The 26803-nt window shown below is 40.9% G+C and overlaps 1 protein-coding gene across 1 annotated transcript in view; it reads left to right on the forward strand.

Moving 5' to 3' along the window:
- The window catches only part of LOC139466012 (SEC14 domain and spectrin repeat-containing protein 1-B-like), a 48152-nt gene extending 22027 nt beyond the window's left edge, over positions 1 to 26125 (forward strand). The window contains exons 3-19 of the mRNA XM_071248027.1: positions 104 to 166; positions 2136 to 2250; positions 3330 to 3420; positions 4651 to 4749; positions 5175 to 5288; positions 5978 to 6158; positions 6443 to 6669; positions 7277 to 7399; positions 7696 to 7887; positions 8729 to 8843; positions 9250 to 9491; positions 10515 to 10637; positions 11200 to 11391; positions 12007 to 12194; positions 12981 to 13609; positions 14587 to 14726; positions 25955 to 26125. Coding sequence (XP_071104128.1) covers positions 104 to 166; positions 2136 to 2250; positions 3330 to 3420; positions 4651 to 4749; positions 5175 to 5288; positions 5978 to 6158; positions 6443 to 6669; positions 7277 to 7399; positions 7696 to 7887; positions 8729 to 8843; positions 9250 to 9491; positions 10515 to 10637; positions 11200 to 11391; positions 12007 to 12194; positions 12981 to 13609; positions 14587 to 14726; positions 25955 to 26125 — 3005 coding nt within the window. The remainder of the gene's footprint in view (positions 1 to 103; positions 167 to 2135; positions 2251 to 3329; positions 3421 to 4650; positions 4750 to 5174; positions 5289 to 5977; positions 6159 to 6442; positions 6670 to 7276; positions 7400 to 7695; positions 7888 to 8728; positions 8844 to 9249; positions 9492 to 10514; positions 10638 to 11199; positions 11392 to 12006; positions 12195 to 12980; positions 13610 to 14586; positions 14727 to 25954) is intronic.
- The last annotated feature ends 678 nt before the right edge of the window (positions 26126 to 26803 follow it).

Here is a 26803-nt window from a genome sequence, read left to right on the forward strand (position 1 = left end):
CTCAATTTTACCTCATTAATTAGTACATATTCATCTTTAAGCTTGCCTGGAATGGTGCAGACTGACGGTAATGATATTATAGTTCCTATCCTTTCTGTTGCAGGAAGAGAAATTGAAGCCACGAAAATCCTAGAAGTGCTACAGAAGGGTATTGTCATATTGGCAGGTAAGGAAGAATAAAAGTCACATCAACAAGGGTCAAGGTTACCTTGGCACGGGGAGCCAGTGGCATAAGGCATTGAAATTAACTTTACAGGGTTGCCTCCCTTAGTTGTGCCAGAATCTGCTTATCAGGATACAAATCCCAGATTCAGCCCAATTATGATCCTTGGTGTGTCAGTACAGATCCCATGTCTGTTGGTTTCATTAACAATTAAGTGGTAACACGGTGAAGATACGGGGTAGAATAGGTCTTCAGCGACCCATGCTTACCATAAAAGGCAACTATGCTTGTCGTAAGAGGCAACAAACGGAATCGGGTGGTCATGCTCGCTGACTTGGTTGAAGCATGTCATCGTATTCTACTTGGATGGATCGATGCTCATGATATCAATCACTGGATTGTGTCGTCCAGAATCGATTATTTACAGAACGGCGTCATATAGCTGGAATATTGCTGAGTGCGGCGTTAAACAACAAACAACCAACCAACAAACATAACAATTGCGACATGACGACTAAAAATAACTTTTGTAATCAGTTAATATGAACAGCCTTTGCGGGAATCCAAAAAATGACATCCTAATTATAACTTCATTCCACATTGTAAAACGTTAGGGTCCCATGGGCGGATACAGCTTTTTTGAAAAGGGGGGGTGCACAATTAAGATCTATTTATTGTCTTTGGTTGTAATTTATACAGAAATAAAGATTTTTTTCGAAATAAAAAGGGGGGGTGCGCACCCCCACACCCCCCCTCTGTATCTGCCCATGGGTCCACGGGTTAACAAACATTTAGTGGTAACTGCCTTCAATCTGGGTCACTTTGGGCTGACACATCACGAAAGATGGGACTTTCCTTTGAAAGTGTTCAATTTATTCTTGGATGTGATGCATTTAAAAAAACAATTCTAATTTACAATATGAAAATAATTTTATGTGTATGTAGCGTTTGGCTAAATTAACAGTAAAACTGTTTCATTAATGCAATAGATAATTCATTACTTATAATCTCATTATCATTAGCTGTCAGTTTAACCCCTTCAATATTAATGCCAACATTCTTGAGTGTGTAATCATGAGGCGTGTTCAATCAGCTTCATCAACCACAAGCACTTCCTAGTGTGAAGAACCGCATCAGTAATTCATGCCAACATTCTTCTCTATTGATTTGTTGCATTGGGAGGATCTGAGTCTGTGTATATGTGAGCTCAAAGTGACTTACCGGGTAAGGGCAGTAGGGTAGCCTGGTGGTAGAAGCATGGCGCATCACACCACAGCCCGAGTTTGTTTCTGGACATGGGTACATTGTGTCAGCCCATTGTTGGTGTCCCTCCTGTATATCGCAGGAATATTGCTAACCTGGATAATGCAAAATCCAATAGTCACTCACATGACTAAACAAATGAAAAATGAATTTGTTTCATCTTCCATTAGGGTCTGGTAATTTATTTTAAGGGGTTGGTAGGCCGGTGTTATTATAGGGGGTAGGGGTCATGAAAACTGACACAGCATAATGGGGGGTAGCTAAAATTTATCACAAATATGTAATGGGGGCTCATGAAAAAGTGACACCGTTCTATTTTTCCAAGTAAAGAAATTTATAGTAAACATTTAAAGGTCTTTTAAGAACAACAACTCCAATGTAATTGAAGTCAATCAAATTTGAGGGAGTAACTCTCAAAGAGATGCTGGTCATAATCTGAAAGAGAGAAAAGATATAGAGTTACCTCCCTTACATAACATATTTGAATATGTGTCTCAGTAAGAGCGTTTTGTTTTAGGAATAAAATTCATAATTTCTCTCATGAGATTTGTATGAATGTTGGATATTGCAAAGTAGTTTTATGTTGTCTTTGAAATTTTACTGCATTATTATCCTGAGAACTTTAAGGTGATCATCTGAAAATCCGAAATTTGTACACTCTAGTATAAATGAACATAGCTTTGTCTCAATTTATTTTTATTGTTTTCAGGAGGTCGCGATCCTCAAGGAGGACCACTCATCACATTCCCAGCCAATGGGAAACGAGGGGACTTCTCCCCTACTGACATCGCCACATGTCTCAAGTACCTGGCTCAGATACCTAGGTGAGGACTGTGACACATTGCAAGCTGTCGCCTGCTGTCTGGTCATCAGCATAATAAATAATTCCTGCACATCAGCAACTTGTAGATTTGACTTGCACATATTACAGTGTTTAACTACACACAATGATACTGTCATGGTGAAAACTACTCCCCAGTAGTATTCAGTAGTACAAGTGTATAAAAAGGGGCGGTCGGGTAGCCTAGTGGTTAAAGTGTTTTGCTCGTCATGCCGAAGACCCGGGTTCGATTCCCGACATGATGGGTACAATGTGTGAAGGCCATTTCTGGTGTCCCCTGCCATGATATTGCTGGAATATTGCTAAAAGCAGCATAAAACCATACTCACTCACTCACTCAGTAGTATAAATTCCAAATGACGATTTTTTATTTTTGGAGGGGTTTGGGGTTTGGAGTTGGGGGTTGATTTAAATGAATCAAGGAGGGAGCCAGTGTTAAGATGGTTAAATCTTTGAAATGCAGAGTAGCCTAGTGGTGAAAACGTTCACTCAACACATCCATGTCCAGGGTTTGATGCCCTACGTGGGTACAATATGTATGAAGCTCATTTCTGGTGTCCCCTGACGTAATGCTGCTGGAATATATATTGCTAAGAACTGTGTAAAACCATACTCCCTCACTTTGCAATGTGTTCATTCCTTTGGGACAGGTGTTTGTGTGATGTAGGGAGGGGGTATTCACCCACCCCTCTGAATCTGCCTATGATTGGTTGTTTACTGACAGTGTACTGAAACTGTCTAAAAGTATGTTTTACAAAATTGTCACTGTTGCTGTGCAGAGATGCATCTCTTTGAAACCTTTGAGCCCGGGTTTGATTCCAAGATTCACCATGATTATGTTTTGTGGTTTGTCACCTACATACCCATCTCACCAAGTTAAACATCAAAGGCCTGCATCACTTCGAGCTTTCCTTCCACATCAACTAGTGACATAACTGTACCATGGTTTGAAGCACTGTTAAGTCCAACTCACTCACTCACTGATTATTCAAAACTTAAGATTGATTTAACTGTTGTCTTGCTTAATCAATATTAATCATCCTGCTGTTGGTTTTGTTTCAGTGAGGAGTACAAGAGGCGTGGCTTCAGTATAGTGATTGACAGTCGAGATGGGTCCTGGTCTAATCTAGTCACTGTTCTAGGATGTCTCAAGGTCAGTGGAGTTAGATGTGTTCTATAGTATACATAGTCAGACTGAAAAATTGGGTAAAATGACATCATAATTTGTATCCGTCAACTATCTCTTTATACACTTGATTAATGATGAACAAAAGTAACAAGCTTTTAAATTATTTGGAATGGATTGGAAAAGTGGATCTCCATGTCCAGAAAAAAGCGCAGAGAAGGGCCTGAAGCATGTCTTTTTGTGTTTTGGAGTAATACCTGCCATAAGTATGCAGAATTGAAAAATGTGGTCAAATTTCATTGTCTCAAACTCCTGGGCAGAAGGGAAATTATAAGTTTGACTTATCTGGGGCTCACCACATCCGACTGGACCTTCTCAACCAATTGGCTAATCATTGGTTTCTGGTCTTTGATATTTCATGTCCTGTCTTGTTTTGGGTCATTGTCATTGTACAAATTCTCTCTTGTAAGTTGAATTCTACTTATTCTTCTTATCAGGGTAACTTATTTTTAACTCTTGGGACTATGAATTGTGTTCAAGACAACCTGGAATTGGACACATACAGTTCGACACATCCAGATAAAATAGTGAATAATATAGTTAAAGTTGCCTTGACCGGATTGTGAGTTTGACACAACCAGGGGTTCGACACAACTGAGTTCAAGGCAATGGGGTTTGAGGATATTGCCCATACTTGTTATGGATTATGTTTGTTTTGTCAGGAATCCCTGGGGGAGTACCTGAAGCAGGTGTCTGTCATCCTGATGTAGGGAGCAGGTCTTAGAGTGTTCTACCCAAGTCTTGTTATGGATTTTGTTTGTGTTGTCAGCAATCCCTGGGGGAGTACCTGAAGCAGGTGTCTGTCATCCTGATGTAGGGAGCAGGTCTTAGAGTGTTCTAGCCAAGTCTTGTTATGGATTTTGTTTGTGTTGTCAGCAATCCCTGGGGGAGTACCTGAAGCAGGTGTCTGTCATCCTGATGTAGGGAGCAGGTCTTAGAGTGTTCTAGCCAAGTCTTGTTATGGATTTTGTTTGTGTTGTCAGCAATCCCTGGGAGAGTACCTGAAGCAGGTGTCTGTCATCCTGATGTAGGGAGCAGGTCTTAGAGTGTTCTAGCCAAGTCTTGTTATGGATTTTGTTTGTGTTGTCAGCAATCCCTGGGAGAGTACCTGAAGCAGGTGTCTGTCATCCTGATGTAGGGAGCAGGTCTTAGAGTGTTCTAGCCAAGTCTTGTTATGGATTTTCTTTGTGTTGTCAGCAATCCCTGGGAGAGTACCTGAAGCAGGTGTTTGTCATCCAGGCAGAGTATGACCGGCGGAACAGCCTGAGGAGGGAGAGGCCCTCCGTCAACATTGAGGTGAGTCCTACATCTTGTCTGTGTGCATAGTGGGGCGTTCAGGTAGAGTTAATGTGTTTCAGTCCATAATCTCCATATAGATCCAGGGATGTTGACTTTTCCATTGACTTATTACATTTCTTGGTGTGAATGTTGTCCAAACTGCAGGAAATTGCTTAAAAATGTTTAAAAATTCCCCCCCTGAAACCCCTAGAGTTTTCCTCGTTTTTTCTTTTTTTACCTGCTCACATACCTTTGGATATCAGATATTGTTTAAATATTTATGTGGCAATGTTTGAATTGCCTTGCCCAGATTTACATATGGACATAATTTATATTGAATAATGCTGACTGGGTGTAAAACAAGATGCACTCACTCTCTTGCCACCCACTTCTGACTCACTCACTCCCAGTACAATTTAATCAATGAACGTTGTATGTTTCAGCCCTTGTTTGTGTCGGTACCCAAACTGCATGAGTACATAGACAGGAACCAGTTGACAACAGACATTGGAGGCTTTCTACCATACAACCAGAAAACATGGCTGCAGAACAGACTGGTCAGTAACATTGTTGCAATATGCATTGTGTTCAGTATATCAATATAATCAACTTATTGGGTTTCACTGAAGTGATAAACGTCTCAGACCTGCATCACTTCGGACTTTCCTCCCACATTAAGCTGACAAGCCATGATATAACTGGAATACTGTTCAAAGCGGCGTTAAAATCAATTCACTCATTCACTAATCAACTTATCTCCTACTGTTGAAAATTCAATGAAGCAAAAAATGTGTAATGCTTTATTCAAGCTACCCTAAAAGTTTAGATTATGTCAGATCCTAAAAATGTCCAAAACATGGTCTTTTAATGAAAGTTTCTTATTACTAGAGTAACAGGGAACAAATACAAATCCGTTGTTGAAGCAAAACAACAACAAAAAATTACCAAAGCATATTTTAAAGGAATGTCTTAAAAGCATGATTGGTAGGGTGAAATAAACAGATTGTATTAAAACAACCTGTTTTGTGGCATACATGTTTCACTGATTGACATATAGAATTACTCCCCTTTTCATATTCATCTGGGGCAAGTTTGGCCCCTTCATCTTATTCACAATGCAGAGTTATGTCCCTTAGATCTCACACACTCTCATATCCATCCACTTTAACAGGATTTTGTTTTACTGAAATGTTAACAGTCTTGGAAAAAAGGAATGTGTTTCCTAAAATGCCTGTTGTTTTTGCAGGATTTAGAGCGGTTCCTCCAGGACTGCCAGGATGTGGTGCAGCATCTGGACCAGGAGGAGGTGCACATCCAGCAGACTTACTCCCGCCAGGACCCCCAGATGAGCCCCATCGAGGCCCTCCGCCAGCACCGCTACTTCCAGGAATCTATCATGGCCACTCCACAGCAAGTCATCAGCTCCGGTGAGTTAAGTCTTACGGGTTCTGTAGCTGTGATGACTTTGAGTGTAGCAGTTGTCATATTGTCTCCGTTTCTGTAACATCCAGTGATATCATGCAGTTTCTGTAACAGCCAATAGTTAGTGATATCAGTTTTTGACAGCCACTGATGTCAGCTTCTTATTGATCTAGTTTCTATAACAAGCAGTGACATCAGTTTCCATAACATCCAGTTTATATGACAGCAAGTACTCTCAGTGACACTGTTGTCTGTTTAACTTCTATAAACACACCATCATGTCTCCCAGGTAAGGACCTGCTGAATCGCCTGCAGTATGACAGTGGTCAGGGCAGCTTCAGGTCGGAGGATGAGGTGATCCCGACCCTGGACAACCTGGAGGCCCAGAAGCAGACGAAGCGGGTGATCCAGTACCTGGAGAACCGGGTGGAGAAGCTGCAGGACTACCTGGACGACCGGGACAAGTACCTCAACCTCAGCATGAAGTACAGCGAGTGGAAGAGGAAAGTCAAGTCTGTAAGTACACTCTTCCAGATGCACAGTGCATCCTTTCTTCAGACACCTAACTTGCCAACTCATGTGTTTTGGTTCACTCTGGACTTGGGTACTTGTGCACCATCCTTTTTTCAAAATCCACCAGTCTTTACCATTCAACATGAGGTTGGGATGTTTCATAGTGAGCAAGAACAACAGAGGGAGCAAATTATTATGAAGCTGTCCATTAAGGTAGCCAGAGGCTTCCTGTTCTAATGTTCAGAGCTTGTGTTTTCAAACCAGAAATATTGTCTTTAGACATAGCATATAACTTTCTTTCAAAAGAAGTAAAAGAAACAGGCTTTTTAGGTCATGTGTTTTCAAGTAATGCCTTAAGACTGGCTTTGCATTGGGATTCCTCATTATGTCAGCAAGAGGCTAGGTACTTTAGTGTGGATTCAGGTTGAAATGAGCATGTGTGTCCCCGAACTGAAGGTAACTGGAAATATATGGCAGTATTTCGTGATTCCTCAAGCTTTCTGGAAATGCTTGTGCATCTGTACTTATAGTGGTTATAGCGATCTAGTTTGGTATGGACTTTCACAAAGCAAATGTACAGTTGATTGGACTGAACTTGTATCCATTCCAGGTGGTGGACTGGGTTCTTGGTCCAGGAGAGAAGCTCCTCGCAACACAGACAGATATTGGGGACTCATATGAAACTGCAGAGGAACTCAGGAAACGTCATGAAGAGCTGCAGATCAAATGCACAGTAAGGAAAACTCTTCTAGAATATAGCATCTCTTGACAACTGTACAATGATGTCATGTCTTGCTGCTGGGTTCACACAGAGTGTGTGCCGGAAGATTTGTGATAACATGTGTTGTCAGTTTTGCAGATGTTATTGATGCAGGGAAATTTTTACATTCTTAAACACCATCGGCTCCATATAAATTTTCCCAGGTATCAAATACCAGTAAATCTGAAAACACATACTTTTACTTCCTAAGCCTGCCACAGCTGGGAGTCCTGCTAACATCTGAGTTTATGTATGACTGTGTTTCCCAGGACACCTATGGACAGTATGCTGAGCTTCGTCACGAGGCAGAGGAGATGATGAAGGACGGGGGCTCCCTGACGGCAGACATCCGAGCACAGCGGGACTACATGGACACCGTGTGTCGGAGTCTGGCCAGTAGGTTGGAACGGAGACGGGTCCTCCTCATCACCTCCGTCAGGTTTCATCGACTCGCAGAGGAGGTAGGCTTGCTGCAAGAAACTTCACGACATACCAGGGTCTCATTTCACAGTGACGTTAGTGCTAAGACCAGAGATACTGACCAGTAGGATTTTGGTGGTATCTTTACCATAATTTACACCAAATTCTACCAATATAATACAATGTGTATTTTCACATATTGTCAAAAACATTACTACTAGTTTTGACACTGGTTATTGACATCAATATTATATCAGCTTTGTTAACCATATTTACAAAATAACAATAATCAAATTATTGTATTCTTCGCCTTGGAAACTTAGTGCATTGCTATCGTGAGTTTGAAAAATCGAGCTTTAAGAAACTGGTTTCAGTTTGCAATGCTTTTCCAATACAATTTGTAGTTGTATTATTCTCTGCCCTGTGGTCAAATCCAGTCTCTCATGACACTAGTTTAATGTACAGCCAACTACAACCCAAGCTGGAAGGAAGGGCTTTTACGAAAAGAGGTCTGTGACAAAACGAAGCAGAAACAAAATAAGTGAAATGGTGCTGAGTAATGTCCAAGACAGTCAGTGATGCTGATAGTGATCACTGATTTGTTTTAATAGTAACTTATTATGAACTAACAGTGAAACCCGATTATAGATGATGTTGATAAATACTCATGCTGTTAAGTACTGGTTTGTCGGGTGAGACTCAATTATTACAGACTGTTTGATATATATACAGACAGTTTTATTTATACAGACAGTTTTATTTATACAGACTGTTAGGCATAAGATACATTCAGTCATCCAGTCACTGGAAATGCCATTAATAATAATGCATGGATGTTACAATTGCTTTAAAAGATGTCCAATGATCGTCTTCCAAATGTAGTTTTCGCGGCGCCTGGACAACCTGTTGGAGCTCCTGTGTACTGATGTAGTTGCTGAAGATGTGGAGAGTGCGGAGGAGGCCCTCAAGAACCTACATGAACAGTGTGATGGGATTGGTAAGTTGTTCTTCATTTCACTGAGCTACTGAGGGGAGCAAGGATTCTGAAAAATGAGGGAGTGTGCACTACCCTGGTCATGGAGGGACTGACATAGTTTGCACCCCTCGACCCCTACCTCTGGATCTGCAGGTGGATTACATTCACCTTGACTGATCCCAAGGAATGCCCCTGTTGAAAAGACATTAAAAACAGCATTTTAGATATTACCGGTATACCATGGAACATGAAAATACCTGTTTTTGAGAGGAGGTAGAGCACTTCATAACTGTCAGTACTGATAAGTACAGCAAACCTGCAAACATGGTGTTATATTGACCTTTCATTGATTGTAACTGGGTCATCCACTGTTGTTAAGCATGAATAAATGTCTTTCAGTGAATCTTAATTCTGTCTTCCTCTGCAGATGACTCTGCACAGCAAGCACTGAATGATGGCCAGAGTCTCCTGGATGAGATGTCCAGGCCAATTAAAGATGCTTTTGGCAAGGACATCTCCCCTGACTATAGCGGCCAGATCAAGTACATAACAAAGAAGCTGGAGGAGCTCCAGGAGAGGAAGTTGAGGTGTGATGAACTGGCCGATGTCCGCAAGCTGAAGCTCCAACAGATACTGCAGCTGAGAACCTGCGAGAAGGATGCAGATCAGGTAAATGTCCATCACATCCTACAGCTCAGGTCTGTGAGAAGGATGAAGATCAGGTAATGTTCATCACATCCTACAGCTCATGTCTGTGAGAAGGATGCAGATCAGGTAAATGTCCATCAGATCCAACAGCTCATGTCTGCGAGAAGGGTGCAGATCAGGTGAGGGTCCATCAGATCCTACAGTTTAGGTCTGTGAGAAGGATGCAGATCAGGTAAATGTCCATCAGATCCAACAGCTCATGTCTGCGAGAAGGGTGCAGATCAGGTGAGGGTCCATCAGATCCTACAGTTTAAGTCTGTGAGAAGGATGCAGATCAGGTAAGTGTCCATCAGATCCTACAGCTCAAGTCTGTGAGAAGGATGCAGATCAGGTGAGGGTCCATCAGATCCTACAGCTCAGGTCTGTGAGAAGGATGCAGATCAGGTAAATGTCCATCACATCCTACAGCTCAAGTCTGTGAGAAGGATGCAGATCAGGTAAATGTCCATCAGATCCTACAGCTCAGGTCTGTGAGAAGGATGCAGATCAGGTAAGTGTCCATCAGATCCTACAGCTCAGGTCTGTGAGAAGGATGCAGATCAGGTAAGTGTCCATCAGATCCTACAGCTCAGGTCTGTGAGAAGGATGCAGATCAGGTAAGTGTCCATCAGATCCTACAGCTCAGGTCTGTGAGAAGGATGCAGATCAGGTAAGTGTCCATCAGATCCTACAGCTCAGGTCTGTGAGAAGGATGCAGATCAGGTAAGTGTCCATCAGATCCTACAGCTCAGGTCTGTGAGAAGGATGAAGATCACATAGGAAGGAGAAACATCAGGCATTAGATGTCATAGTGTGTTTCCCTGGGATTACATGACATTTATTGACAAGGGGTGCTTCTGTCCCAACAGGACTTAATCACCTAAATTAATTAATTAATTAAATCATTCATTTCTATGATAACACTGAAGACATTTGAAACCACATGTATTCATGTTGTTTGTATGAGCAAATGTAACATAAGCACATATGTGACTGTGACTTCAGGCAATAGACTGGATCCTGGAGCTGTGTGATGTGATGGTGACGACCCACACAGACATGGGGCGGACGCAGGAGGAGGCTGAGACGCTGCAGGAAGAACATCGCACCTTTGAATCAACTGCTGCAGTACGTTCACTAGGATTGCCCTTTTGGGAATGTCGGGGCAGAATGTCCCCAGTACCTTATGCTTATCACAAGAACCAACCAGTGTGGATTGAGTGGTTACCATGTCATGATTGTGTAGCAACATGCATGAACTCTTGAATCAATGCTCATGCTTTCAGTCACTTGTTTGTCTGATCAAGACTTGGTTCTGTACATGCCATTATGATAAGGCTGGAATATTGCTGACCATGGCAGAAAACAACATTCACTCACTCACCTACCTGTGGTCTGAATAACAGTAGTTGTACATGTATTTGGACACGTGTGCACCCATCCTGTGGTTTAAGGCACAGAGTTGCTTCCCTTGGATGCCAGGATCTGCTGGTTGTTACTTTAAATCTTTTTTTGTCTGATTGTGTCTGATTTGTCACATATTTTCATTTGTCCTGAATATGATAAAATGAATGAGTAAGATTTTAATGTTGAATGCAGACATAAGAAGATTACATTGCTTTTTTTGTACAAAGTATTTTTGTTTGATTTGTAAAAGTAATATTATTCATTTATGGTATGATTTGATCAGGGAACATATGACTACGGAAAGCAATTGTTGCAAGCTGCCTTGGTGTTGAGACGATCACTGAGATATGACCTTGAACCAAACAATCAGCGTGCCCAGAGACTGGAATATGCCTGGAAACGGTTCACTCAGGGAACAAGTGAACGAGCCAACCGACTCACTGTGTCAGCCATGTTTCTCTCATCATGTGATAAGGTAGGCCACATAACTGTTTCTAATGGACATATTAATTTAAATTAAATTGGCAATAATGCTTAATCAATGTATAAATTTATTTTATTTCACATTCATATATTGCTTGGTAGGAAATGTAAATATACTGATCCAAAAAAGTTAGGGATCATAATTTCTTTTGGGGGGGGGAGCTGTTTCATAGTGAAGAATGAACACAATATTTCATAAAAACATGCCCCCAAAATATTGATGATCCTAACTTTTGTGTTCAGTATATAAAGACATTCTGATGCCCTGAACCTTTGCTTGTTGAGAGCCATCTAAAGTGTCTGTAGTATATATCCTTCAGTTTAGCATCTTGGTATTGTATGCTTGTATTGTATGTGATTTGTGGTATTTTGTGTTTTATTATATTGACACGACTTATGAAGACTCTGTTAGTCACAGGCTGCTGGACCCGTATAGCACTTATGGCATAGAGAAAAGCAAAACCACAGCTTGTACAGAAACCCTTAAACCATTGATGAGAGTTTTGCTGACAATTATTTAAAACTCCAGGTCCTATGGGGTCGATAAGTTTAGTAAAACTGTTTGGATTATGTCTCTTCTGAAGAATGACTGTAACATGTGTTTCAGCTGTTTGACCGAATCGAGGAGATCCTGGTGGTGATCAGCCAGGCGTTGGGCAGGGAGGTTCCTATAGACGAAGTACTAGTGCAATATACTAAACCCAAGAACACCCTGCTGGCGGACTGTGCTGACACTACACAGATGGGGAAAGCCTTGCTGGACAGACTAGCACTGCCAGTCATCATGTTGGATGAGTGAGTTGATTGTCAGAGTGCTTAAATAATGTCCTAACATAAACCCTCTTGCAATCCCGGTGAATCATGAGTTTGATTTACGCAATTTTCAGCAATATTCCAGACATATGGCAGGGGACACCCAAGAGTGGGACTTACATTGTACCCATTAGGGGAGTCAAACCCTGGTCTTCGGGGTGATGAACGGATACTTTAGTGAGTTAACATTTAACATTGCATCAGCATTATTTCAGCCATATAGCGACGAACGGACACTTTTAGCACTAGACTAGATTGCTTCTTTAATTAAGCAATGGAGGACTCATTTCTGAGGGTGTTGGGGTAAGCTACTGTTATGATCCTATCACTTTGAATACTGGGTCAATTCCCCACATAGGTTCACTCTGTGAACCCAACCATTGGTCCAGCTTGTGGGACACCAAGAATAGGATTCACACATTTTGGGAATTGAACCCAGGTTTTAGGCACAACAAGTAAATGCTTTAACCACAGAGCCAAACTGTCCTCAGGAAATATGTCTCTTCCACCTATGCTTGTTGTAAAAGGTGACCAATTTGTGTGTCTCTGCATCCAGATGGCATGGATCTATCTCATGCTTACAACTCTCTTAAAAGTTAAGGTGTGAAATATTATATAGCGCCATAATGTGGAGCTGTAATATTGCTGTCATACACCATCTGAAATGATTTCATGGATGGAATTAGACTACAATGTCCATACAAGATTATTAACTCATTGCAAGTTACAGCATGATTAATGCATTACATTTGTTTTCTTTCTTTTCAGAAATGATCGGAGATTGAGCATAAATGAGGAGGGAACAACTGACACCATTAATCACAAGTTACGGAAACTTGACCGCAAAGTTGGAGACTTGGAGAAATATTGGGCCGAACTTGAAAACAACCAAAATAATCCTGATTACAAGCCAAAACTTAGAAGAACCCCATCCTCAAGAACAAGGTTACCAGCCGAAACAGGACAAGCGCCACCTCGAAGAAAATCTAGCAAACGCATTCGACCAAAACCGCTTCCAAGAGGACAACAATCTCAGCGTGATGGGTCCACGTACCCTGATAGCCCAGGTTCATCATCTCATGGCTCGCCAAGTAGAGTGTACCCGTCCTCTGAACAGGGCTCACCTGCAGGTCGGGGATATCCTGCAGGGTCACCTCAAGGTTACCCCGCAGGATCAGCTCAGGGTTACCCCGCAGGATCAGCTCAGGGTTACCCAGCAGGATCAGCTCAGGGTTACCCAGCAGGATCACCTCAAGGTTACCCCGCAGGATCAGCTCAGGAGGGGATACATCCTGTGGCATATGCCCGGGTGACTCAAGGACATTCACAAGCATCACCTGGGTTCTCTCCCAGTGGTGGAAGAGGGGGCAATAGGCCTGTCACTAATGGATACTCGGGTAAGGCGTTTATTTACTGTAGGTGAGGAAATATAGGATAAAGCACGCCTCCAAGGTTTTGTAAAACCATGAAGTCAAGGTTTTACATATTTGACTAAAACTGAGGAGGCGTGTTTTATCCAAATTATAAACCGACTAAATGCAAGAAATTCCAGAAAAAAATGAAAACCTTGACATACCTTATAGTGAAACAATACAGTGCATTGCGGTATAAAAGGAATTCGCTCAAAGCGTGTGAGAGAAAAAACATGTGCAGCATGGACTAGCTGGAGTCATGACATGATAAACTTAACAACTTCTCATCATCTGCCTCGGTAGCTCAGTGGGAAAACAGTGGGTTACAAAACATAACACAATATGTGAAGTTGCAGGTTTGATTCACATCATGGACTTTTCATGTTAAAAAAAGTTGTGACTTTTAACCAATCATCAAACACAATTGTGTTCACATCAAGAGGCAAGTTTATAAAACGTTAATTGTAAAACCTAGGTATTACAGTTGAAATGTAATCATCAGGCCCCGGGCATTGTTGATACAGCCTTCCATGGAAGTTTATCAACATTTAGAAGAACCTTCTGTTACTGTAGTGTGACGTCATCAGAGGTTTATAAGTTTTGTTCATACTGTCCCCAGTGTTTCATGCTTGTCGTAAGAACCACGGACCAGGTGGTTAGAATGTGACCTGGAGGTTTGAATGATATCAAGATATGCATATTCACTTTTAGGTTTGCCTATTGGTTTCCACGTGGGTTTCACCCCCATTTACCTGGCACACTGTAATATAACTGAAATACTGTTCAAAGCAGTGTTAAACCAAAACCCACTTGTGCACACTCTCACTCACATTTAGCTGACACTTGACTGATGCTGTTGAAGGTGGAGTAGAGCTCACTCACTCACTCACTCACTCACTCACTCACTCACTCACTCACTCACTCACTCACTCACTCACTCACTCACACACTTGTTATTTCAGGTATGGGTGACCAGCTTGACCACAGCCAAGGCTCTGAGAGGGAAGCTCCAATCCATCCAGTGTCAGTCCAGCTTGCCAATACTCAATATGTCCAGTCACAGCCACCAGAGGGCGCTGAATTACAGAGAGAGTTAGAAGAGGTAAGACTCAAGGTTCAATTCTGAACACAAATCGTTTGCTAATTGACAAATCAGTGTCCCAATTGCAAATGAAGCAAACAGTATACAGGGTCCGTCTGCACAAAATGATTGTAAGCCATAAGCCTTACTTAATATAGACTTGCAATGATCATAGCACTTCCGTGCCATGTGCAGGTGGTCCCAGGATGAGAGTTCTGCATGTTCGCCCCTCTTGACTGTTTTGTATGTTTCTCATTTTTTTCTCTCTCATAAATCAACATCCAGCTCAGACTTTAAGAACACATGGGATGTCTGTGTCAAGAACACATGGGATGTCTGTGTCTGTGTCATGAACACATGGGATGTCTGTGTCATGAACACATGGGATATATGTATCGTAAACACATGGGATACATGTGTCATGAACACATGGGATATCTGTGTCATAAACACATGGGATATATGTGTCATAAACACCTCAGATATATATGTGTCATGAACACATGGGGTATCTGTGTCATGAACACATGGGATAAATGTGTCATGAACACATGGGATATCAGTGTCATGAACACATGGGATATATGTGTCATGAACACATGGGACATCTGTGTCATGAATGCATGGGATATTTATATCATAAGCTTGCACCAAGACGAGACAATCAACACCTTACTTTCCTAATCTCATTTTTCCTGCATAACTTGCTCAGGGAATATGGGATCAAGCCAAATTGTTTGTACAGATATTACGAACAAAGACAGGCAGTCAGAAGATAAACATTCCCTTCCAACTTCTTTCCCCAAGCCCCTTCCTATATTGTTAACTTCAGTTCTATTATTCTGCCACTAACACAAACAACTGCCAATTCTGTCGGGTCTATCTGATGCAAGGGTAATTCTCGTGTCAATATCATGTTCACAGAAGGATCAAAATTGTTTTATAAATAAACATTTTCTATGGCCTGTTTAATTTTGCATATTTTGATGAGAAATATTTGGTCTACATGAAAAAGTTGTTTTTTGAATTGTGGTTAGTTTTAAGCTAAACATGCCCGCCCTCACTCATTTCCATGCGCCACCAATCGTGATGTCACAGTTTTGTGTGTACACAGATTTCCTCAAGCTCCAAACATGCAGTACTACTTCTTTCACTGTAAGGAGATCATGAAACTTCATGATGTAAGAGGGGCAGTCGGGTAGCCTAGTGGTTAAGGCGTTAGCTCTTCACGCCGAAGACCCGGGTTTGATTCCCGACATGGGTACAATGTGTGAAGCCCTTTTCTGGTGTCCCCCGCCGTGATATTGCTGGAATATTGCTAAAAGCGGCATAAAACCATACACACTCCCTCATGATGTAAGAAACAGATATTTTAGCTGTCTTTATAGGAATCCATTGTTAGGCTCAAAATGTTCTTAGAGTTGAGTAATAATGTCGGGAGTAATGTTTAGCGTGTGTTGAGGATGTTTCCAAATGACTTTCCTCCTATAGGATTGGTTGGTTGGTTTGTTGTTTAACACCACACCCGGCAATATTCCAGCTGCATGAAGGCAGTCTATAAATAATCCAGTCTGGACCAGACAATCCTGTGATTGATACCAAGAGCATCGATCCACGCAATTGGGTTCAATGACATGGATCAACCAAGTCAGCAAGCCTGACCACCAAATCCCGTGAGTCGCCTTTTACGACAAGCATGGGTTGCTGAAGATCTATTCTACCCCGGATCTTCACGAGTCCCTCCAAAAGGAGGCAAGTAGGATAAACGAAACTGACCTTGTACATTGATATATAAAGGATATAAAGATCTGAAGGATCAAGAAAATGTTTAGAACATTTTGTTAACTAAATCAGTGGTTGTGGCTGAATTAATTTAATTTAATTTAATTTAATTTAATTTAATTTATCACAGATTACAATTTCACCATTAGTTTTGGCTTTAAGCTGTAGAATTTGGAAAAATTTACAAGATAAGACAAGCCAGCTGTGTGAATTTCACTACTGGGAAGTATGTTCCTGCTGATCTTGGCTGTGTTTTTACATCTCTGGCTCACGTCTTTGTTAGTTAAAGAACCATTCAGTTTCCTATGCCTCATTTCCACTGCCGATTGCATGCCAATGAAGTTTAAGGCATCCGTGATTCAATACGTGCCACCTGTAGTGTACACAGGGCTAAAACATTGCACAAGACTTAGTCAGAGTGGCTTGGATGGCTCATGAATCTGTGTGATAGAACCTGGTGCTTGGTCGGCCTGTGGTAGTGCACTGTGTAGTGATATGTTGGTAGCTGGATGGATGGTCGCGGGATGATTGCTGCAATTCACTGTACAGAGGTGCATCCTTTAGCTGTGCCACTCACTCACTCACTCACTCACTCACTCACTCACTCACTCACTCACTCACTCACTCACTCACTCACTCACTCACCTTCCCACAACCCAACTCACTCACTCACTCACTCACTCAGTAAGTATACCAGTGGTTAAAGTGTTTGCCAATAATCCCCCAAACCCAGGTTTTGTTCCCTATATGTTAACAATTTGTGAAGCCCTTTTTGGGCGCTTTCTTCCAATAATTCTATAACTGTAAACTATCTGTAAACTCTCATAAAATTCACTTACTCATTGGAAGGCTCAGAACATTCACACCCTACGTCGTACAGTACAGTTGTTGGTTCATGCTGACATGGGTGCTGCAATTCACTGTACAGAGGTGCATCCTTTAGCTGTGCCACTCACTCACTCACTCACTCACTCACTCATGCACCCAACATTCTGAATACTTTGATAGCATAAAGCCTTACATGTATACATTGCAACCTGCTGTTCACCTATTATATATTACAAAATTAATTAAAGTACAACGTTGAAAAAAAAATATTCTGTAAAGGAACCCATGAGTATTAAGTCTCTTAATTCAGTGGCATCGGAATAAGTATGGGCTGCTAGAGCAGTGAATGGGATGAGAGTGGATGGGGGTTATCCTTGTATTTATTATTTTGTCTTGGGTCTATAAGTGTGACTTGTAATCAGGTATTGTGGAGTCTGTCCGGTATGTGTGATGCATTAGTCACAGCTTCAAATAGCCTGTCGGAAGTAGGGGTGTCTGTCTGCCAGGCTACACTGCTCCGTCTTGGAGAGATGCCAGGCTCCAAGATGCCCAGACTTTTCTATCCATTTAATCTAGTCCTTGATATTATTACATAATCCTGACAAAATGCTTGAATCTCCCACTGCTTAATGAGATATTAAGGACTTAGACTGAGAAGTTATGGATGAATGGCTATGTTATGAGATATATAAATAATTCTTCAGAACATGCAATGTGATGGGTGAGTGATGTGGGCTTGACAGGAAGACTCACCACCTCATGAGAGGCTCGGAGATACATTGGAGATGAATCGTTTAGTCTTGCCATCACCACTTCCTGTTCTCAGCATCTGATGCTTGTCACAAGAGCTGACTAAATGACTATTATTGGTATCACATTATTACGTGACAGCCAGTTATAAAAACTAGTATTGGAATATATTATTCCTGATAAAATAATAATTTCATACATTTCTTCCGACCATTGCATCAAAATTCTTTGATGTTGTATCATTGGGTACTTTTTAACAGAATCACCTTTAGATTGGGAGGAAACGTGTGCACAGCTGATTGGTATTTCCGGCTTAGTTTACGAGAAAATACACATGGTAATCTTCATCTCTGCATATAAAACAATGCCTTGGAGAGCAGGAAATACATTTCAAAATGTAAATCATCATGTCAAGTGATGTTGCATATCAAATTTCATACTTTTACTGACAAAGTTTGTTATACCTGTTTATTCACTTGAATTTGCTGAAGAGATACGATGTGTTTTTTTTGAAAGCGCATATTAATGTCCGATGAATCCTTTTTTTCACACTATGAATCATAAACAACTTCTAATCTAATCTTTTTTAAACTCTGAAACGTGCAACTTAGATCGTGTTAGGCAGGCAGAGCATCTGTACTGTTTTGTTGGTCATCTACCACCTACGAGACATCTGATCATCTATAACGCTCATCAATTATTTGGACCCCAAAGGTAGCGTTGTAGGGAGGGATCACTGCATACCAAAGTTCTGAACTGAGGATTTGTATTTGTTTTTGATACATATCACAAATGAATCAGCTAGATCGACAGATGAGAGAAAGTTTTATCTGTCGTACAATAATAGTTAAGATTTTATTTATTTCAAAATAAGAAAACATGAAAAATAACCAAAGTAAAGATTCGGGGCATTGTTTACTGAATCCCCATAAAGCAAAGTGAAAGGTCAAAATGTTTACTATTTCCAGGTTATTCAACAATAATATTAATTACATCGTAGAAATTAAAATGCCAACTGTCATGATTGTCTGATAACCTTTTGTCGCAATGTTTTAATGACATCGATGTATTAACTAAGTTTGTTTTCACCATCTCGCTCTCTGACATCAAGTTTCAGCTCATTGTATATGGTTTCAATAAGCAGCCCTTTTGTTAATTTTCAAAGCACCCAGTGTGCTGATACAGAGTTGTGCCTGTCATTGTGTTACTTGTACCTACATTGAAGTATGGTTGTTATATTATGAGGAGTTATGATACAAATATCATCTTGAACCAAAGTACAACATGTTATGTAACATTGGGTTATCACATGGGAGAATCACAGAATAATCTGTGCAGACATTAATCATTTAGTGTTAGCTTCCCTCCTGGCTCTCTGCCCAGCCTCAACGCACCAGGTGGAATGTGGAAGGCAAGAGTTATGTCCCCTTTGACCATTGGCATCTGAGTGCATCTACTCTGCATTTGTGACCTTCCAAAATTTAATTTTGTTTTATTGGAATCAGTGTTTGACTGAAATTATGTATTTCATTATTATGTAAAATATATGTAAGTAATCAAATGAGAAAAGTGTCAATATATATAATGTGGTTAGTTATATTGCTTTAGACCCCTGACACATGCATGCTCAAAGGGCTAACATTATAACTCCGGTCTGTGGATCAGTGTGCACTCAGTTGTTCCCTAGCGACTTTGCAACCCAAACTGTCGGATCAGGCACTAGAAGGTTAACAGTCACATTACCATCTCATCCTACTGGGTACCCATCCACTGCTGGGTGAACAAAGGCACATTTCGAACATAGTCACAGTTCGAACAAAGTCATTGCCCATGGAGACACAACATGTGCTACATGTTCTTCAGTGTGGGGCAGGACTGAATACCTTGAAACTCTCAGGAGTCAAGCTGCCGAAAGTGTAGTCCTGCACCATGACCGTGGAATATATTTATTTTATGAAAAAAAATTAATCTAGAAACGCATATAAAAGCAGGTCTAGCCAGCTCAAGCTAGCTCTATTTTTATTTTATTTTTAGAGTCAAGAAGGATATTGTGTAATATAAGATTTCAGAGACTAAATGTTAGTCTACCGAAAGTGGTTACCCATCCGACTATTCTTTGTGACCAACAATGCTTAACTTCACCTGATTTGTGACCTCTGTGCTGTGCACAGGACCATGTGCACAAGATGTAAACCCTTCCTGATAAATTATTTTTAGGTCTTCGTAGTCTTGCAGCAAAAGATAGTTAAGATAAATACTAATGTTATTACATTATCTCTTTTAGCATCATTTAGAAGCTGTAGTTCCAAAGAAACTGGTGAATTTATTGGTTTCAAATTCTTTATTCTTTCAATGCATCTCTTTTTGCCTGCATGAAATTACATCCAGAGTTGTGACCAGCAAGGAGTATTAGGTTAAGTCATGACAATCTTCCATGTATGTATGCATCGAATGATGCTGGGATACTCATGGGAATTCCATGATGTGATACGGCCCATTGGGTAACTCCCACTGCACAGTCAGCATGTAATATTACCTCGTATCACCTGTGTTCTGTCTGGAGTGCTGCTCCTGTAGATGCCGATGTCCAGATGTTGGGAGGAGATGGAGAAGGCTGACTGCATTAGCTGTCTATTTATTTTTGTCATTTTCACTCCGGTGAGATGAATCCACAGTTCCTGATGTTCCCCCACTCAAAATGTATAAGTTTTTTCTATATGAATAATAATTTTGTCATAAGAAATAAGTAAAAATATTTAATAATTAGGATAATAATCTGCTATTCCTCAATTTTATTGAACCATTTTCAAGTTTCTGTAGAAAGATTTGTGCATTAGGCAATTACTGATTTTAAGTGTAAGTGACTGCATATATCTTCTTTATTTTCAAGTTTGGAAAAAAGCATCTAAAAGTTGTCCCATTAATATAGAGTGAGTCAGTCAGGTCTATAACCTCTTTGAAAAACATTTCCGTTAGTCTGGTAGTGTCAGCTTCATGTAGAGTGATGGCTCAAAGTGACCTAGGTTTCCATCATCCATATGACTGTTAACCGCAGGTATGGTGCTGACAGCTAGGTCAAGAATCATACAAGGTGCCAATCTAAGATTTGAACTCACGACCAGCAGATCCTGGCAGCTAGGGGATGCAACTCTGTGCACTTTATTGTTTTTTTCACCTTTGTATAGAAACAATTTGTCCAGGCAGTTTTGTAGCTGCATTTATTCTGGTAGATCTAAGAAAAACATTTGTCTGCCCAGCTATCAGTCAGACAGGTAATCTGTAGGATTGGAAGTTTACATTTTTATCATTAATTTGAAATGGTACATCTTGCTGCTGGCTGCACTTTTGAGTCAAGCCAGATCTGGAGCAAAGTCACCTTACAGATTTAACTACTGATGACATTCTCAGCTCTCCCTGAACATATTCTGACTACACAATCATGCAGTGCTGCATCTTACCATCCTACTGTACACCGGGGCTGCTGTGACACTAGGAGATAAGAATTCTTTCTGACAACTCTGTAAGTGGAGGTCATGTTGAGAGAGATTTTGAGAGGATCGGCTGAGTTGATTTGTGGCGTCTGCCTTGCTGACCTGGCATGTGCACTGACAGCAAGACTATTTTCATCTTCTGTTGCTATTTATACTTTTCACAGCACACAGCTGCAGGAACAGCACAAAACTCTGACTAGGGGTGGAATTTGTCGAAAAGTTCACTTTTGGAATGTTTGAATGTGTTTGTATGATTACAAAATGTCTTTGCAATTTCAACAGATTTTGTAGATGAGTATGTATCGAGGCTATACCTGCAGTGTAGTAGTGGTACTTCCATCCTCTTAAGATTTAGGATGTTTACCCTCATGCAGTAATTTCTCAAAGGATGCTCATTTTACTTAGACGTTTTGAAAATGTTGTCATCCTTTAATTGTTTGAGAGAAAAAATATTTCTTGACTGTCAAGGCCAAATGTATGCTGACCTTTCCTCACTCTTGACTGCCTCCATGGTCAAGTGGATAGAGCATCTGCCTGGAGAGCGGAACGTCAGTGGTTTGATTCCCGGCCGTATCATATCATAAGACATTTTAAAATGGTGCTTGCTAACATCCCTGGCACTCGCAGTTAAGGGAATAAAACAAGGAATGGTCAGCTTGGAGTCATGTAATGTGTCTGAGTGGGATATTCATGTTAAAACTGCTGCATGGTAACTCAGTGGTGGTACTATGAAACCGGTACCAGTCCGGACAGGTACTAGCAGCCACAACCACATGCACACCATCATGTACATGCATAGGAGTAGAAGTGCTGTAGAAATGCATAATATTAAACTCACTCACCCACACACTGAACCTCCAACCCTCCAACCCTCCAACCCTCGCTCGCTCACTCACTCACTCACTCACTCACTCACTCACTCACTGAACCTCCAAGCCTCCCTCGCTCACTCACTCACTCACTCACTCACTCACTGAACCTCCAAGCCTCGCTCACTCACTAACTCACTCACTCACTCATTCACTCACTGAACCTCCAACCCTCGCTCACTCACTCACTCACTCACTCACTCACTCACTCACTCACTCACTCACTCACTCACTGATCATCCAATCCTTGCTCCCTCACTCACTGATCCTCCAACTCTCACTCACTTACTCACTCACTCACTCACTGGTCCTCCAACCCTTGCTCCCTCCCTCCCCCCCTCACTCACTCACTCACTCACTCACTCACTCACTGCCTGCTACTGTGTGTCCTGTGTATGGTGTTGCCATGTCTGTTGAAGCCCATTCATCACCCACCCACAATTTCCTTGATTCCAAGTATGCAGATCATGAAACTGAGCTCTAGCAACTAATTGCCTTCAAAATTGCTTTTCTTCGGCTGATCATCACTCTTTTTATGCACACGCTGCTTATACCTTGAGGCTGAGAGTTGCCAAACGTTAGTTTCTGTTAACTAATTGTAATAGTATTGAAGCTGTTGAAACTAAAGCGAATCTACATACACTACCTGTAGCATAAGTGTTGGATTGTTCATGTTGTTTTTTAATGCACCATTAAAAATGGACCACAATATTGTAAATAACCAGACAGACTAGTGATTGATATTTTGCGCCTGACCATCCAAACCATTGTCTTGCACTAGAATCATTTTGAGGGTGCTTGGGACTTATTTTAGCCCAGAATAAATCTTTTGAGGACTCCCTCAGAGCAGTTCTTCTTACATCATACATACATGCCACATCCCAGGTGAGACTAGGTGTCTAGCACCCATGCTTAACTTAAGTGCTGACTAATACAATCCTACAATCCTACATGGCACATCCCAGATGAGAATAGGTCTCTAGCACCCATGCTTTACTTAAGTGCTGACTAATACAATCATACATGGCACATCCCAGGTGAGAATAGGTCTCTAGCACCCATGCTTAACTTAAGTGCTGACTAATACAATCATACATGGCACATCCCAGATGAGAATAGGTCTCTAGTGCCCATGCTTTACTTAAGTGCTGACTAATACAATCATACATGGCACATCCCAGATGAGAATAGGTCTCTAGCACTCATGCTTTATACTTAAGTGCTGACTAATACAATCATACATGGCACGTCCCAGGTGAGAATAGGTGTTTAGCACCCAGGCTTAACTTAAGTGCTGACTAATACAATCATACATGGCACATCCCAGGTGTGGTCACAATAAGTACTGGTAATCCAGGATAAGTTGAACCTACTCACAAAACGCATTTGAGATAAGTAGGCGATAAACAGAATTTGGATCAACATATTTTGTTTGATACTGGTATAGAGGATGTACAGATGTCGTGCACTAAAGGGCATGATTGACTTTACTCCTGTGGACACACGTGTTGCTCATGAAACTATTAAGAGGTCGGTGTGACTAGTCAATACCAGAATTCCCAAAAGCTGTTTGAAAGAAGTTAATAACAAACAAATAACCATGTCGAAGAAAGTGCCTATAATGTCGTAAATTACATGGAGAAAGATAAATCTCAAGCATTGTCCAAAGCTAGCATTGCCACTGGTCTGTCTGTATCTATGTAAAGTGCATCAGAGCAGAACGTATCGCTCATGACAGAGGCAAGAGTAGTTTCATTAGCGCAAGTAAGTCGTGAAATTTCCAGTGATCAAATCCCAAATCAACTTTCGACCAGTACTATTGAACTCGCCACTCGAACTCGTTGTTTGCCGAGACACGACACACACATATCCATGGTACTACTTGTCGCGGAACACTTTCTTCACAATGGTACACGCCAGTAGACGGAACTCCTACAGCCATACAGGGTTAATTGTCAGGTCACAACTCCACTTAGTTGTCATCATGCCCTGATGGTTGGTGGGATAGGCTTGTTGTTGAAGTGTTTGACAAAGGCCTTGGTTTGATTCTCCACAGGGTTATATTGTGTGATTTCTGGAGACCCCTGCTGTTATTTTACAGTAAACTATGGTTATAACGAACTCAAAGGGACTACTAATTTTAGTTCGTTATAACCGTAGTTCGTTATAAGCATATATACAGCATAACTACAGCAAATAGTCAAGACCAAAAAGTAAGTTTGTTATATCCGTCAGTTCGTTATAAGCGTGTTCGTTTTAACCGTAGTCTACTGTATTAGATTGTTGCCAAAAGGGGTTTCTCTGTAGATGAGTATTACTCACTGTAGAAAAAAACAGCATTTTATATGATAATCTTGTTAACTTTCCAGTGACATAAGGCTCTCGGCTGCAGTCAGTATATTTAGACCCAGGATGAATGTGTTCACAAAAAAGTTATAAAAATTCACTTTTTGGTTGACTATCAATGTGAGACAATCATATCCTCTGATGTATGCAAGTAAGAAACATGTATTTTGGGATTGACAGAGTTACCGAGTTCCTTGCATTACACTGGCCTTGCCACAATAGTCAGGACCCCGAACACAGAAACATGCCCAATCCATTAGCTATTATTTATTTCATGATCCAAATGAGCAAGGAAAGAAAACCCTGAGAGATGGGATAAGTAGTATCATTGTCTTGTGTAGACAGTTGCACATATAGCTGTCTAGGAATACAGACTTAATTGCAGGAGATGAGGTTCACGCTTGTGTTTCTTGCTTCTCTCCGGTTTGATGCAGATAGTACTATCTGTGTGTAAATTCTACTGGTGATGGTGCTTCAAACTTCTTGATGGCTAAGTTGCTGTACACATTTCCTTTTGTTGTTTGTCCATATGATAATATGTTGGCAGGCATGCTATAATTTGAGTGAGTGAGTGAGTTAATGTTGTTTCATGCAACCTGTTCAACCAAATACACTGACTCGCTGAAACCGGTATCAGTCTGGACGAGTACAAGCATTCACATCCAAATGCACAGCAACATGCACATGAATGTTGCCGTAGAGTGAGTCTTGAAGTCACTCACCCACCCATCAACTCACTCACTCACTCACTCACTCACTCACTCACTCACTCACTCACTCACTCACTCACTCACTCACTCACTCACTAGACCAGTGGTTAAAGTGTTTGCCAATAATCCCTCAAAACCAGGTTTTGTTCCCTATATGTGAACAATTTGTGAAGCCCTTTTTGGACATGCTCTTCCAATAATTCTATAACTGTAAACTCTCATAAAATTCACTCACTCACTGGAAGGCTCAGAACATTCACGCCCTACGTCGTACAGTACACTTGTGGGTTCATGCTGACATTAACAAGGACAAAAACAAAGTGTAGGAGTATGTTGTCTTCTCTCCTACTTCCAAATATCTGTTATGTTCGTAGAATTGTTAAAAACTTGGCTGACTGTATGAGCCAAACACATTCTGGCAACCTCTCAGTTTTGACTCCTCTCCAAATATCAGGTTCATTGTTGGATAATAGATGCCTTTGTTAGAGAGGAACAAGCAAGTCAGTGTCTACACAGTAGGAGCTACCCATAGAGGTCCTGTGAGAGCCACAACTGTTCTGATGGACATCAAGGTGCCCGATGCAGACACTTCCATCCTACTCAGGGGGCACAGACAGAAGGAGTGTACTCACATTGGAAGCTGAACACACTCACCAATTCTGAACTGAATCTTTAAGACATTACATTCAGTAGTCAATGTCTGAGAGTATGAACAAATCAGAAACCCTTAATCCATGCAAATACTTCTTTTGCTTCAAACATGAGACCTTTATTTATAACATGATTCACATCTTTTGTTTTCCACGGGGTAGAAATAAAAATAATCTGCTTGAGTGTCTTTTAAAAGTATGGGATGGTGGGGTAGCCTTGTGGTCAAAGTGTTTGTCACTCCAAAGGCTTGGTTTGATTCTCCACTTAGGTACAATGTAAGAATTTCATTTCTGATGTTCCTGACTGTGATTTGGCAGGAATATTGCAAAGAATGGCATACAGCATACAGCATACACACTCACAATATGGTTGGTAGATATCTTCTGAAAACTTACCTATTCAAAGCCTGTTACTACTGAAGTGCAAACAAAGATGTCCATGTTATTGCAAAACTAAAAACTCACCTCTTTATTGTGTCTTACATTATGTTACATATATATATCCTTTCATTATTGCTTTTAGCCATACAAAGAAAAATTATTCATTGCTCCTAAGCGCAGTTGTGATCAACTGGAAATAAACACTTTATGAATGTAAACATTATTATTACATGCTGTATTAATATTGCTGTTGTTGTTGTCGTCATCATCATCATCATTATTATTATTATC

Source organism: Haliotis cracherodii, unplaced genomic scaffold, assembly GCF_022045235.1.
Source record: "Haliotis cracherodii isolate W230 unplaced genomic scaffold, xgHalCrac1.p SCAF_18, whole genome shotgun sequence".
NCBI lineage: Eukaryota > Metazoa > Mollusca > Gastropoda > Lepetellida > Haliotidae > Haliotis > Haliotis cracherodii.